The 15,764-nt window shown below is 46.6% G+C and overlaps 1 protein-coding gene across 7 annotated transcripts in view; it reads right to left on the bottom strand.

Moving 5' to 3' along the window:
- Window positions 1-15,764, bottom strand: part of si:ch211-286b5.4 (afadin- and alpha-actinin-binding protein) — a 28,242-nt gene that overhangs the window by 1,427 nt on the left and 11,051 nt on the right. For 6 of the 7 annotated variants that reach the window (XM_061880606.1, XM_061880609.1, XM_061880604.1 and 3 more), the window contains 3 exons: window positions 10,549-10,710; window positions 10,405-10,489; window positions 2,287-2,455 (listed from right to left, as the gene is read on the bottom strand). In XM_061880606.1, the coding sequence (XP_061736590.1) occupies window positions 2,287-2,455; window positions 10,405-10,489; window positions 10,549-10,710 (416 nt within the window). Of the gene's footprint in view, window positions 1-2,286; window positions 2,456-7,635; window positions 9,651-10,404; window positions 10,490-10,548; window positions 10,711-15,764 lie in introns of those variants that run through there. The other variant, XM_061880610.1, reaches the window with a different exon arrangement.

Raw genomic sequence — 15,764 nt, 5'->3', positions numbered from 1 at the left:
CAGAGTGGGAAGTCCATCGAGACAGATCCACTCAGTGCCACATTTGCCTGCATGCCCGTATGAAGCGTCTCAATAAGCTCAACAAATTTGTCTGTACAACCGTACTTCTTGAGAACATGCCACAAGCCTTGCCTTAAAACCGTGTGGAATGCTTTAGTGAAGTCAATGAAGACCACATAGAGCGGCATGTTCTGCTCAATACACTTTTCCTGCACTTGTGTCAGACAAAATATCATGTCCATTGTGCTCCTTCCTTGCCTGAAGCCACATTGAATTTCTGGAAGTACCTCTGGCAAGATCTGTTCATTTAACCTGTTCAGAAGCATTCTTGAACAAGCATTCTGCCTGTCTTTCCCACCAGTCAGATTTAATTGTTCTGGTGTATCTATGTAGTTCACTTTGGGCTCTGCTATAAGCATGCTTGTTGGATCTTGTGTTGCACTGCAGCCTCTCCTGCCCAGCTTTGTTCTTGGTTACAAGCAACTCCTGCAGATGTTCGTCCCGAACATCGAACGAATCCTGATGTTTCCTCTTTGGGTGGCCCAAAATATTGTAAGCTGTGTTGTACACAGTTTCCCTCATTTCAACCCATTTCTCATTTATGTCTAACCCTGCTGTTATCCTGTCCCATTCTCGCAAACTACAATTCATTTCCTCAGACAGCTCTACTCTCTTCTCTTAAACTCTGTGCACCAGTATCCAGCTTGCGTGGGGGTTTTGTCCCTGTCTTGCGGCAGGGACAAAGGGAAAGACTCTGGAACAACAGGCATGTCTCTATTTGCATCAAGTGCAAGGTGTACAGAGCAACTGTGCTTGCTACACTTTTATACAGTGCTGAAACTTAGAGCATCTACAGGTTGCAAGTCAGAAAACTTCATGCCTACATGATGCGCCACTTTCGGAGCATTTTGGATATCACCTGAACAGACAAAATCCCGAACACAGAGGTCCTAAGTCGTGCTGGACTGCCATTGATGGATGACATCTTAATCCAAACGAACCTGAGATGGGTCGGGCTTGTTGAGAGAATGAGTCACGAGCGGCTCCCTCGCCATCTGCTCTACTCACAGTTGGAGGAAGGGAAACGAAACCGATGGAGTCCAAGGCTAAGGTACAAGGACACCGTTAAACGGAGTTTGAGGGAACTGAAGATCGGTACTGCAACCTGGCAGCTGAAGGCAAAAGACAGGGCTGAGTGAAGGTCTATGATCCAACCTAAATGAAACAGTCATTGTCACGCTCGACACACTGCTATGATGATGACGACAGATGTAGCGTCAAACTAGTGACAGTGGTTTTCTGAAGTGTTCCTGAGCCCATGTGGTGATATCCTTCACAGGTTGTCGGTTTTTGATACAGTGCCGTCTGAGGGATCGAAGGTCACGGTCATTCAATTTTGGTTTCCGGCCATGCCACTTACGTGGAGTCATTTCTCCAGATTCTCTGAACTTTTAATATTATTGACCGTAGATGTTGAAATCCCTAAATTTCTTGCTATTGCACTTTGAGAAACGTTCTTAAACTGTTTGACCATTTACTCACGCAGTTGTGGACAAAGGGGTGTACCTCGCCCCATCCTTTCTTGTGAAAGAAAGACCTTAAATTCTACTGAATAGCTCTTAATATTCTTCCCTTTGATTTAGAATTACCGGTATTAATATCAGCCTCCTCCATTTTGAAAATGATAGGGAAACTCGTGACGTCACGAGTTCGACCAGGCGGTAATACTAAGCATGCGCTAATTATTTTGGGAAGCAAGTTTGACCCGTCAGTAATTCAAGGTAGGCGCATACTATATTCCCTGTGGCAATTCAAGGAAATACAGTAGATAAAATAAAGTTTGCAGTTTAAGCAGAAACAAAATGATTAAGCATTTTTCAGACCTGTTCAGGTGGCTAACCAATACAAGTTATTACGCCATGTGAATTTTTTATTTTTTAGACTGAACAGGAAGCCACTGTGAGCTTGTTTTAGTGCTTTGTAAGTAGACACGCTAGATATGACCAAAGTGAGTCAAAGACTAGATCGGTTCAAGCTAAGTCCATGAGCATGAACTGATGGGCCCTACTTAGATGAGACGTCTTTTAAGGCAAACCAAACAGTCCAGTTGCGATCAATTGGATGCCCTGAGACAGTTAGGATTTATGACAATGACACAGACATAAATGAAAAATTTTGGGTTTCAATTTAGGAGACATAAGCAGCTACTTTTTAGCGATGAGACATAAGCGGGATTGACTTACATGGATTCTTATCCACCAATGTGGTAGTTTTAAAAGAAATTACCTGCACTGATAGGACAGACCGAGGACAGCATAGAGCTCAGGAGTAGTGGGTGTTAAAATTCTGTCTCTTCCCTGACTATCGCCTGAGGCAGCATCACAGGTCACAGGGCTGGGCTCTTTGGAATATGGAGAAATGGGGATCCAGCAAGAAGGGCTTTCATCCCCAAAACCTGAGAAATGGCAAATAGTTTTTGGATGACTTGCTGTGAAATAAAATTGCTAAAAACAAAATAAGTGTGGAAAAACTGACCTCAGGTAAGATGAGCCACCAATAAGGCTTGAAAGTGTGACGTGGAAATGTGCTGGACTCTAAATTGTTTATATACCATATTATAAAAAGGCGCAATTAAAATCTTTTCATTTTCTCAAAACTCGCCTAATGTACGAAATAATTTTGGTTGTGCTTACCAACCTTCAAGCTATTTTATTTGGTACATGGTGTAATAAGTGTGACCAGTAGATGGTAATCACACAAGAGATACGTGTAGACTGCAATATGACTCAAGTAAAACACCAAAATTTTATATGTTCCATTGAAATATAGAACACTACACACGGCACTCAAATAAAAATGTTTTAGTACGACTTTTGTAAACTACAAAGCCACACTGCTTGATGGATTGTACTGTGCTTCAACGTATGAGTATTATGGTGTGTGTATAAGGTAAGAAATCTGGCGTTTTGTTTTGCATTATGCAAATGCAACTGTTCTTACCTTCTGGTACCTGCTGATGTGTATTTGGGATCTGCATAAGTCCTGAAAATTTGTGCGCGTCCACTTCTGTAGTCTGTACAGACACCGTAATCGATAGAGGAAAAAGAAGCTTATTGACTATGGTGTCGGCACAAAAAACAAAGGTGGACACGCGCAAATTTTCAGGACTTATGCAGATCCCAAATACAGATCAGCAGGTACCAGAAGGTAAGAAAAGTTGCTTTTGCATAATATTGTGAAACAAAACAGCTGATAATGTCTTACCTTATACATACACACCATAATAATACTTGTATGTTGAAGCACAATACAATCCTTTAAGCGGTGTGGCTTCTTAGCTTACCAAAGTCATACTCAGACATTTAAATAGATTTTGAGTGCTGTGTGTAATGTTGCATATATTCAATGGAACATAAAATTTTGGCGTAAGTCATTTTGCAATCTAAATGTATCTCTTATGTCTGACTGCTATCTACTGATCACGCATATCATTTCACCATATACCAAATAAAATAGCTTTGAGGTCAGTAAGCACAACCATAATTCTGTACATTAGACACACCGGGTTATAAGGCTTACTTTGAAAAAATGAAAAGGATTTTAAGTGCGCCTTACAGTCTGAAAAATAAGTTTTTATTTTCGTAGCAGTAAAGCCTGGTGTATACTCTCGCGTCACGTAACCTGCGTAGGCGATGATAAATTGTCCATTCCCTCTACATCAGAGGTGTCCAAACTTTTTCCACTGAAAAATTAAACCACACGGGGGCCACTTTATTTTTCATTTTCAAACCATAAAAATATGGATTCTTGTTTTTTTTTACCTTTAGGACTCCCAGGGACCATAGAGGTTCTCCGTCAAACATGTTGAAAATAGGTCAAATAAGTATTTTAATTTTTCATGTAACACAGTAAATCTCTATATCAACTTCAGGTTGATGTAAAGTTTTATGCCTTTTCAGTCAAAGACAACTGTCTTTTATAGTAAAACTGAAATATGCAGTATTTCCCCATTGCCCAACACATTCAGAAAGCAATGTTTGATATGAATGAATTGGAGCCCTAAAAGATCAATAATAAAAGGACACCATCGATTTAAATGTATTATTATTTCTGAGTAATCACAGTGAAAAAATAAATAAAATCCCCCTAAATATCTTTGGAATCCAAAAGGTCCCCCACTCATGAAGTGATACATACCATGCATCCATCCATCTTCTTCCGCATATCCGAGGTCGGGTCGCAGGGGCAGCAGCCTAAGCAGGGAAGCCCCGACTTCCCTCCCCCCAGCCACTTCGTGTAGCTCTTCCCGAGGGATCTCGAGGCGTTCCCGGCCGGGCCAGCTCGGAGACATAGTCTTCCCAACGTGTCCTGGGTCTTCCCCGTGGCCTCCTACCGTTCGGACGTGCCCTAAACACCTCCCAAGGGAGGCGTTCGGGCGGCATCCTGGCCAGCTGCCCGAGCCACCTCATCTGGCTCATCTCGATGTGGAGGAGTAGCGGCTTTACTTTGAGCTCCTCTCGGATGGCAAAGCTTCTCACCCGCTCCCATTTCGGCCGCTTGTACCCGTGATCTTATCCTTTTGGTCATGACCCAAAGCTCATGACCATAGGTGAGGATGGGAAGGTAGATCAACCGGTAAATTGAGAGCTTTGCCTTCCGGCTCAGCTCCTACTTCACCACAACGGATCAGTACAACGTCCGCATTACTGAAGACGCCGCAACGATCCGCCTATCGATCTCAAGATCCACACTTCCCCCACTCCTGAACAAGACTCCTAGGTACTTGAACTCCTCCACTTTGGGCAGGATCTCCTCCCCAACCCGGAGACAGCCCTCCACCCTTTTCCGGGCGAGAACCATGGACTGACTTGGAGGTGCGGATTCTCATTCCGGTCGCTTTACACTCGGCTGGGAACCGATCCAGTGAGAGTTGAAGATCCCGGCCAGATGAAACCATCAGGCCCACATCATCTGCAAAAAGCAGAGACTTAATCCCGCGGCCATCAGACCGGAACCCTTCAACGCCTTGACTGCGCCTAGAGATTCTGTCCATAAAAGTTATGAACAGAATCGGTGACAAGACACCCTTGGGGGAGTTCAACCCTCACTGGAAACGTGTCCGACTTACTGCCTGCGATGCGGACCAAGGTCTGACACTGATCATACAGGGAGTGGACCGCCACAATAAGAGCCAGTCCGATACTCCCTACTCTCTGAGCACTCCCCACAGGACTTCCCGAGGGACACGGTCGAATGCTTTCTCCAAGTCCACAAAGCACATGTAGATTGGTTGGGCTCCCATGCACCCTCAAGGACCCTGCCGAGAGTATAGAGCTGGTCCACAGTTCCACGACCAAGACAAAAACCACACCGTTCCTCCTGAATCGGAGATTCGACTATCCGGCGTAGCCTCCTCCCCAGTACACCTGAATAGACCTTACCGGGAAGGCTGAGGAGTGTGATCCACGATAGTTGGGACACATCTTCCGGTCCCCCATTTTTAAAGACAGGTACCGCCCCCAATGTCCATGTGATGCTGCAGAGTCTTGTCAACCAAGACAGCCCCACAGCATCCAGAGCCTTAAGGAACTCCGGACGGATCTCATCTACCCCCGGGGCCTTGCCGCCAAGCTTTTTAACTACCTCAGCAACCTCAGCCCCAGAAATTGGAGAGCCCTCCACAGAGTCCACAGGTGCTATGAGTGCTATGAGCCAAAAGAACCCAATAGGACTCCTTCAGCTTGACAGCATCCCTCACTGCTGGTGTCCACCAACGGGTTCTGGGATTACCGCCACGACAGGCACCAACTACCTTGCGGCCACAGCTCCAATCTGCCGCCTCGACAATAGAGGTACGGAACATGGTCCACTCAGACTCAATGTCCCGCACCTCCCTGGTGACATGTTCAAAGTTCTTCCGGAGGTGGGAATTAATACCCTCTCTGACAGGAGACTCTGCCAGACGTTCCCAGCAGACCCTCACAATGCGCTTGGGCCTGCCAGGTCTGTCCGGCATCCTCCCCCACCATCGCAGCCAACTCACTACCAGGTTGTGATCGGTAGAAAGCTCCGCCCCTCTCTTCCCCCGAGTGTCCAAAACATGAGGCCGCAAATCTGATGACACAACGACAAAGTCGATCATGGAACTGCGGCCTGGGGTGTCCTGGTGCCAAGTGCACATTTGGACACCCTTATGTTTGAACATGGTGTTTGTTATGGACAAACTGTGGCGAGCACAAAAGTTAAATAACAAAACACCACTCGGGCTCAGATCCGGGCGGCCATTCTTCCCAATCACGCCTCTCCAGGTTTCACTGTTGCCAACGTGAGCGTTGAAGTCCCCCAGTAAGACAAGGAAATCACCCGGGGAGCACATTCCAGTACCCCCTCGAGTGTACCCAAAAAGGGTGGGTACTCTGAACTGCTGTTTGGTGCGTAAGCACAAACAACAGTCAGGACCCATCCCCCCCACCCGAAGGCGGAGGGAAGCTACCCTCTCGTCCACCGGGTTGAACTGAAACGTGCAGGCTTTGAGCTGGGGGGGGGCAACGAGAATTGCCACCCCAGCCTGTCGACTCACTGCCAGCGACGTTAGAGTGGAAGAGAGTCCAGTCCGTCTCGAGAGAACTGGTTCCAGAGCCGTTGGTGTGCGTCGAGGTGAGTCTGACTCCATCCAGACGGAACTTCTCTACCTCGCGCACTAGCTCAGGCTCCTTCCCCACCAGTGAGGTGAAGTTCCACGTCCCAAGAGCTAGCTTATGTAGCTGAGGATCGGATTGCCAAGTGGCCTGCCTTCGGCTTCCGCCGAGCTCACAATGCACCCGACCTCCATGGCCCCCCCTATGAGTGGTGAGCCCATTGGAGGGATGACCCACGTTTCCTCTTCGGGCTGTGCCCGGCCGGGCCCCATGGGGACAGGCCCGGCCACCAGGCGCTCGCCATCGTGCCCCACCTCTGGGCCTGGCTCAAGAGCAGGGCCCCGGTGACCCGCGTCCGCGCGAGGGAAATCTGAGTCAATTATGTTGTATTTCCATACAAGTCTTTGAGATGCTCTTTGTCTGATCCCTCACCTGGGACATGTTTGTCTTGGGAGACCCTACCAGGGGGCATGAAAGCCCCCGGACAACATAGCTCCTAGGATCATTGGGACACACAAACTCTACCATGGTATGGTGGCAGCTCAGAGAGGAGGTGATACATCACATCCATCTATTTTTGTACCACTTAATTCCCCTTTGGGGTCGCTGGTGCCTATCTTAGCTACAATCGGGCAGAAGGCGGTGTACACCTTGGACAAGTCGCCACCTCATCGCAGTAAAGTGATACATTTTTATTATTATTTGTTTTACTTTCAACACTTAAATTACGAGATCAACTTCAGATATATCCGTCGATTTCTCGTTTGAACTATTATTTTGTTTTATGCTCTTTTGTCAAAGAAAACACTGTTTTTATATGGCAACCACACAATATATGCACATAATATTTTGCACCTAAAAGAAAGTGAAATATTTGAAGTAATTTGAGCCTTGAACAGGTCAATAATTCATTATGATTTTTTCAAAACTTTTTAGCATTGGCAATAAGAGCAAAATAAAGAAAGACATAAGAAAAAAACAGACTGCATGGCAGCTTTGTGTCAACATTGCAGCTTTTCCCGATTAGATTTCACCTCATTCTACTTTTAGTGTTTTTATTTTTTATTTTTGCAATAGCATTTCCAGAATGTGTGGCGAGCCACCAAACAATTAGCTGCAGGCCACAAATGCCCCCCGGGCCGCACTTTGGACACCCCTGCTCCACGTGGTTTTGAATTAGTTTCACAAAAATTCTACGCTTGTGTCGACACGGACCGCAGAGCTGTGATTGGTCAGCTTATGGACAGGAAGTTCCCAATCAGAGAAGAGTAGACTGTGCTTGAAATGGACAAATTATTGTATTATGAAATGCACGGATATTGTGTACTCAATGCATTCCAAAAATAATTTCTAAATGTGTCACTTTTCCAATTGTGCTTGTGTCATAAAAGTAAGAGTCTGACACTTTTTAACTTTTACTGCCAAACATTAATATTATGACCATACACACTAATACTAGCCTGTCGTTAAAATAAATTTAACAGTTTTGTTTATTTATAATTACATAGCGCTCTTGTCCCGAACAACCAAATGGCATTGCAAAATAACGTATTCTGTAGAGACTCGTTTGGATGTTGTACAGTCCATCTTCAAGATGGTATTTTCTTCTGGTTTATTGGTAAAAATGTCCATTTAAAGTCAACTGATGTTTCTGAATGATTACTTCCAATGAAGACAAATACGTCGATGTTGCAGTTCCCATTACTCTTCAAATTAGTCTGTACTGTAATTAATTAAATTACAGTACAGGCCAAAAGTTTGGACACACCTTATTCACAATACAACTGATGGTCCCAACCCCATTGACAAGGCAAGAAATTTCACTCAACCCTGAAAAAGGCACACCTGTGAAGTGAAAATAATTTTAGGTGACGACCTTTTGAAGCTCATCAAGAGAATGCCAAGAGTGTGGTTATTTTGAAGAAATTAGAATATATAACATGTTTGGTTATTTCACCTTTTTTTGTTAAGTACATAACTCCACATGCGTACATTCATAGTTTTGATTATACTTGCTAACCTTGAGACCTCCGAATTCGGGAGATGGGGGGGGGGGGGGCGCGTGTATATTTTTCATTTTGGAACTTGCAATCGTACTTCTTACTCGTCATCGCCATGTCTCTTCATTTTTCTGCTTCGTCTCTGTTATGTTTTTGGACATTACTACTTGCTGTAATTTTGAAGCAATGCATTATGGGAATCCGGATGTGTGTCAGTGTATTAACGTGCCGGCTGAAATAAACACACGCTGAGAAATAGCGCCGTGCCTGACTACTTTATGGGTTATAGATAAACCTATGGATAACGGAGACATGTATAATAATCTCCGTTTCCGGTGAGGACGCTAAAGGCAGTGCCTTTAAGGCACGCCCCCAATATGGTTGTCCGGGTGGAAATCGGGAGAATGATTGCCCCGGGAGATTTTCAGGAGGGGCACTGAAGTTCGGGAGTCTCCCGGGCAAAATCGGGAGGGTTGGCAAGTATGGTTTTGATGCTTTCAGGGAAAATCTACGATGTAAATAGTCATGAAAATAAAGAAAACGCATTGAATGTGAAGGTGTGTCCAAACTTTTGGCCCTTACAATATCTAGTTAACGACAGCTGCAGGTGCTCCATCAGGAGATACTGACCCTTAGAGTCTTGGAAAATAATTACAAGACTGGTGCCATCCCCCTCGGAAGAACTATAAATCAAACAAAACGCCGTCAGACAGATGCAAGAAAATGACGAGTATATTTCAGCCTTAACACAGTGACCAAATTACTCAAAAGTAATAATGGTCTTATTTTTTCTGGGAAACTTACTTAGGTTATGAGGCTGTGCACCCACACTCCAATACAATAAATGGCTGTGGGTGAAGAGGAGAGACACTATCTGGGGATGTAGTAAGACCTACATCACATAATGGTTAAAAGCAGAGGGGGGCTCACCTGGGATGCCAGGTGTTGCCGATGAGCCCTCTGGAGGTGTCGTGGGCCTATCATTGAAACGCCGGTGAAGGAGGGTGCCCACCTGATGACCCCAATGAAGCTGACAACCATTACCCTTCCTCCTCTCTGCCCCCCATCTTGCAATCCCACCCAACCAGGTCTAACACCACAACCGCTCTGAGGCAGCGCTGAAGGAGGTAGCCTATTATTTCCACTCAGGTTATCTCGTATCATGGGATTGTTCTATCTAGTCCTAAAATTGAACTGAACAAATGAATGACAGATTATACGCAGATTAGAGGACAATGCCTTAACAGACTTTGCATTCTGAAATTATTCACCGATAAACTCACTCCGTTGACAAAGTATATACCGTATTTTCTGGACCATAGGGCACACCGGATTATAAGGCACACTGCCAATAAGCGGGTCTAGTCAGGTCTATTTTCATACAAAAAGGAGCACCGAATTATAAAGTTGCATTAAAAAAAAAAATCATTTTTTTCTAAAATAGAAAACACTTCCTTGTGGTTTACATAACATGTGATGATGGTTCTTTGGTCAAAATGTTGCATATAATATGTTTTACAGATCATCTTCAAGCCGCTTTCTTAAGTCGTACTGAAACCTTTTGACATATTTTTTTGATATATATTTCAACATGTACCAAATAAAATAGCTTCGAGGTCGGTAAGCACAACCAAAATTAGGCCGTACGTTAGGCGCGTTGTCGAATTTTGAGAAAATGAAGGGATTTTATGTGCACCTTATAGTCCAAAAAACAAAAAATTGTTTTCAACAAAAGGGAGAGTAGGTATTTAAAAGTGTGTACTCACTGATAAGTTTATTTACTTTCTGCGTGCAGCAACGTAGATATTGTTGCTTCAGTATCAACGCCTTCTGATGCTCAAAGTCCCGACGCTGTCCACAAAACCATTTTTAATTGACCAAATTGGCTTTTGTCTACAATAAAAACTTACTTCACGGCTTAAGCGTATGGCGGCGTCAGTGAAGGACTGCCTCTCCCTCTCAAAAGTCTGCTTCTGATGTTTAAACTCCGCCCAACGCGCTTGAAGTCGCTCCCACTCTTCCAAGTAGTAAGAATCAGTCAGCTCGGACGGGCCCAACGATGGAAGACTGTCCTGCAAATGAACATTAATAAAACAATGACATGTCACCAGTGTGAAAGTCATGAATTAATCGTTGGATAACAATTATTGCCATACTGTATTGAGAAATGTTTGACAAGATTAGTCAATCATGTAACGTTTGTGACTGAATATGCAAAGTGTCACTAAACAAATTAAGCTTTGCCATAAGTGTTTTTTCTGGCAGACAACCTCAGGCCCAGAAATAGGAGAGCCCACCACAGATTCCCCAGGTACCGCTTTCTCGTAGGAAGATGTGCTGGTGGGATTGAGGTCTTCGAAGTATTCCCTCCACCTATCCACAACATCCGCAGTCGAGGTCAGCAGAACACCATCCCCACCATACACAATGTTGACACTGCACTGCTTTCCTTAGGCGGCGGATGGTGGTCCAGAATCGCTTTGAAGCCGTCCGGAAGTCGTTTTCCATGGCTTCCCTGATCTCTCCCATGTCTGAGTTTTTGCCTGCGTGACCGCTGAAGCCGCACACCGCTTGGCCTGTCAGTACCTGTCTGCTGCCTCCGGAGTCCTATGAGCCAAAAGAGCCCGATAGGACTCTTTCTTCAGCTTTACGGCATCTCTCACCGCTAGTGTGTACCAGTGACGAGCACAAAAGTCCAATAACAAAACACCACTCAGGTTCGGATCCGGGCGGCCATTCTTACCAAACACGCCTCTCCAGGTTTCACTGTCGTCGCCAACATGAGCGTTGAAGTCCCCCAGCAGAACGAGGGAACACTCTTGAGTACCCCCTCGAGTGAATCCAAAAAGGGTGGATACAGTGAGCTGCTGTTTGGCGTGTAAGCACAAAGAGTCAGGACACGTTCCCCCCACCCGAAGGCGGAGGGAGGCTACCCTCTCGTCCACCGGGTTGAACTCCAACGTACAGGCTTTGAGCCGGGGGGCGAACAAGAATTTCCACCCCAGCCCGTCGCCTCTCACTGCCGGCAGCGCCAGAATGGAAGAGAGTCCAGCCCCTCAAGAGAATTGCTTCCAAAGCCCTTGCTGTGCGTCCAAGTGTGTCCGACTATATCTAGCCATAACTTCTCCACCTCGCGCACTAGCTCAGGCTCCTTCCCCTCCAGCGAGGTGACGTTCCACGTCCCAAGAGCTAGCTTATGTAGCCGAGGATTGGGCCGCCAAGTGCCCTGCCTTCGGCTGCTGCCCAGCTCACAATACACCCGACCTCTATGGCCCCTGCTATGGGTGGTAAGCCCATTGGAGGGGGAACCCACGTTGCCTCTTTGGGCTGTGCCCGGCCAGGCCCCATGGGTACAGAACCGGCCACCAGGCGCTCGTCATCGTGCTCCACCTCCGGACCTGGCTCCAGAGGGGGACCCTGGTGCCCCGCGTCCGGGTGAAGGAAATTTGGGTCCTTTGTTCGTGTTCTTCATAGGAAGTCTTCGAGCTGCCCTTTGTCTGATCCCTCACCTAGGACCTGTTTGTCTTGGGAGACCCTACCAGGGACAACATAGCTCCTAGGTTCATTGGGACACGCAAACTCCTTTACCACGTTAAGGTAGCAGCTCAGAGAGGAGACACTAAAGCAAACACTCGTGGCTCCAAAATAAGTGTAATATTGGAAATGAAAAAGTTGCATGGGACACCCCTATTAGCAATAGTAATAGTTGTGTATCTACATGTGTTAGTCTGAATTACAGCTCTACAATAACATTTTTAATGTTGAGTTCTCAATATATTCCAACTGGTTCAACGTTGGCAGCGATTGGGAAGAATGGCCGCCCGGATCTGAGCCCGAGTGGTGTTTTGTTATTGGACTTTTGTACTCGTCACAGTTTATTCATAACAAACACCGTGTTCAAACATAAGGGTGTTCATATGTGCACTTGGCACCAGGACACCCTAGGCCGCAGTTCCATGATCGTCTTTGTAGTTGTGTCATCGGATTTGCGGCCTTATGTTTTGGACACTCGGGTGAAGAGAGGGGCGGAGCTTTCTACCGATCACCACCTGGTGGTGAGTTGGCTGCGATGGTGGGGGAGGATGCCGGACAGACCTGGGAGGCCCAAACGCATTGTGAGGGTCTGCTGGGAACGTCTGGCAGAGTCTGTCAGAGAAAGTTTCAATTCCCACCTCCGGAAGAACTTCGAACACGTCACGAGGGAGGTGCTGGACATTGAGTCCGAGTGGACCATGTTCCGCACCTCTAGTGTCGAGGCGGCTGATCGGAGCTGTGGCCGCAAGGTGCGGCAGTCCTAAAACCCCTTGGTGGACACCAGCGGTGAGGGATGCCGTCAAGCTGAAGAAGGAGTCCTATCAGGTCCTTTTGGCTCATAGGACTCCGGAGGCAGTGGACAGGTACCGACAAGCCAAGTGGTATGCAGCTTCAGCGGTCGCGGAGGCAAAAACCCGGACATGGGAGGAGTTCGGGGAAGCCATGGAGAACGACTCCCGGACTGCTTCGAAGCAATTCTGGACCACCGTCCGTCGCATCAGGTGGTTCCTCTCTTTAAGAAGGGGGGGAATGGAGGGTGTGTTCCAACTATCGTGGGATCACACTCAGCCTTCCCGGTAAGGTTTATTCAGGTGTACTGGAGAGAAGCCTACGCCGGATAGTCGAACCTCGGATTCAGGAAGAACAGTGTGGTTTTTGTCCAGGTCGTGGAACTGTGGACCAGCTCTATACTCTCGGCAGGCTTCTTGAGGGTGCATGGGAGTTTGCCCAACCAGTCTACATGTGCTTTGTGGACTTGGAGAAAGCATTCGACCGTGTCCCTCGGGAAGTCCTGTGGGGAGTGCTCAGAGAGTATGGGGTATCAGACTGTCTTATTGTGGTGGTCCGCTCCCTGTACGATCAGTGCCAGAGCTTGGTCCGCATTGCCGACAGTAAGTCGGACACTTTTCCAATGAGGGTTGGACTCCGCCAAGGCTGTCCTTTGTCACCGATTCTGTTCATAACTTTTATGGACAGAATTTCTAGGCGCAGTCAAGGTGTTGAGGGGTTCCGGTTTGTGACCGCAGGATTAGGTCTCTGCTTTTTGCAGATGATGTGGTGCTGATGGCTTAATCTGCCCAGGATCTCCAGCTCTCACTGGATCGGTTCGCAGCAGAGTGTGAAGCGACCGGAATGAGAATCAGCACCTCCAAGTCCGAGTCCATGGTTCTTGCCCGGAAAAGGGTGGAATGCCATCTCCGGGTTGGGGAGGAGACCCTGCCCCAAGTGGAGGAGTTCAAGTACCTATGCGTCTTTTTCACGAGTGGGGGAAGAGTGGATCGTGAGATCGACAGGCGGATCGGTGCGGCGTCTTCAGTAATGCGGACGTTGTACCGATCCGTTGTGGTGAAGAAGGAACTGAGCTGGAAGGCAAAGCTCTCAATTTACCGGTCAATGTACATTCCCATCCTCACCTATGGTCATGAGCTTTGGGTCATGACCGAAAGGATAAGATCATGGGTACAAGCGGCCGAAATGAATTTCCTCCGCCGTGTGGCGGGGCTCTCCCTTAGAGATAGGGTGAGAAGCTCTGCCATCCGGGAGGAGCTCAAAGTAAAGCCGCTGCTCCTTCACATCGAGAGGAGCCAGATGAGGTGGTTCGGGCATCTGGTCAGGATGCCACCCGAACGCCTCCCTAGGGAGGTGTTTAGGGCACGTCCACGTTGGGAAGACTGTCTCCCGGCTGGCCTGGGAACGCCTCGGGACCCCCCGGGAAGAGCTAGACGAAGTGGCTGGGGAGAGGGAAGTCTGGGTTTCGCTGCTTAGGCTGTTGCCCCCACAACCCAACCTCAGATAAGCGGAAGAAGATGGATGGATGGATGGATGGCTGGATGGTTCAGAGAATAATTTGTTATTGCTAGCACTATTAATGAGCATCTTCCTCAAATAGAAATTAAATATGTCTGACCATCTGTTGTACAAATCCCAAAACCAGTTAAGTTGGCACACTGTAAATCGTAAATAAAACATAACAAAATGATTTACAAATCCTTTTCAACCTATATTCAATTGAATAGACTGCAAAGACAAGATACTTAACGTTTAAACTGGTAAACATTATTTTTGGCAAAATATTAGCTCATTTGGAATTTGATGCCTGCAACATGTTTCAAAAAAGCTGGCACAAGTGTCAAGAAATAGAGAAAGTTGAGAGTGAACATCCCACAGGTGAACAGGCTAATTGGGAACAGGTGGGTGCCATGATTGGGTATAAAAGCAGCTTCCATTCACAAACAAGGACAGAGCAAGGGTCACCACTTTGTGAAGAAATGAGTGAGCAAATTTTCAAACAGTTTAAGAGCAACATTTCTCAACCAGCTATTGCAAAGAAGTTGGGGATTTCCCAATCTAAGGTCTGTAATAAAAGATTCAGAGAATCTGGAGTAATCACTGCACGTAAGCGATGATATTACGGACCTTAGATCCCTCAGGCAGAACTGCATTCAAAAGCGACAGTGTGTAAAGGATATCACCAAATGGCCTCAAAAACACTTCAAAAACCACTGTCAGTAACTACAGTTGGTCCCTTCATCTGTAAGTACAAGTTAAAATTCTACTATGCAAAGCAAAAGCCATTTATCAACAAAACCCAGAAACGCTGTCAGCTTTCATCCAATATGGACTGATGCAAAGTTGAAAAGTGTTCTGTGGTCTGGCGAGTCCACATTTCAAATTGTTTTTGGAAACTGGACGTCGCGTCCTTGGACCTAAGAGGAAAAGAACTATCCGGATTGTTATAGGCGCAGAGTTGAAAAGCCAGCATCTGAGATGGTATGGGGGTGTATTGGTGCCCAAGGCATGGGTAACTCACATTCACACACTAGGGCCAATTTAGTGTTGCCAATCAACCTATCCCCAGGTGCATGTCTTTGGAAGTGGCGACTTGTCCAGGGTGTACCCCGCCTTCCGCCCGATTGTAGCTGAGATAGGTGCCAGCGCCCCCCGCGACCCCAAAAGGGAATAAGCGGTAGAAAATGGATGGATGGATGGCATAGGTAACTTACACATCTGTGAAGGGAACATTAATGCTGAAAGGTACATACAGGTTTTGGAGCAACATATGTCGTCATCCAAGCAACGTTATTGACACCCC

The sequence above is a fragment of the Nerophis ophidion genome, linkage group LG20 (assembly GCF_033978795.1).
Source record: "Nerophis ophidion isolate RoL-2023_Sa linkage group LG20, RoL_Noph_v1.0, whole genome shotgun sequence".
Taxonomy (NCBI): Eukaryota; Metazoa; Chordata; class Actinopteri; order Syngnathiformes; family Syngnathidae; genus Nerophis; species Nerophis ophidion.
Note: the sequence above shows the minus strand (reverse complement) of the source record. Positions and strands in the feature narration are given on the sequence as shown.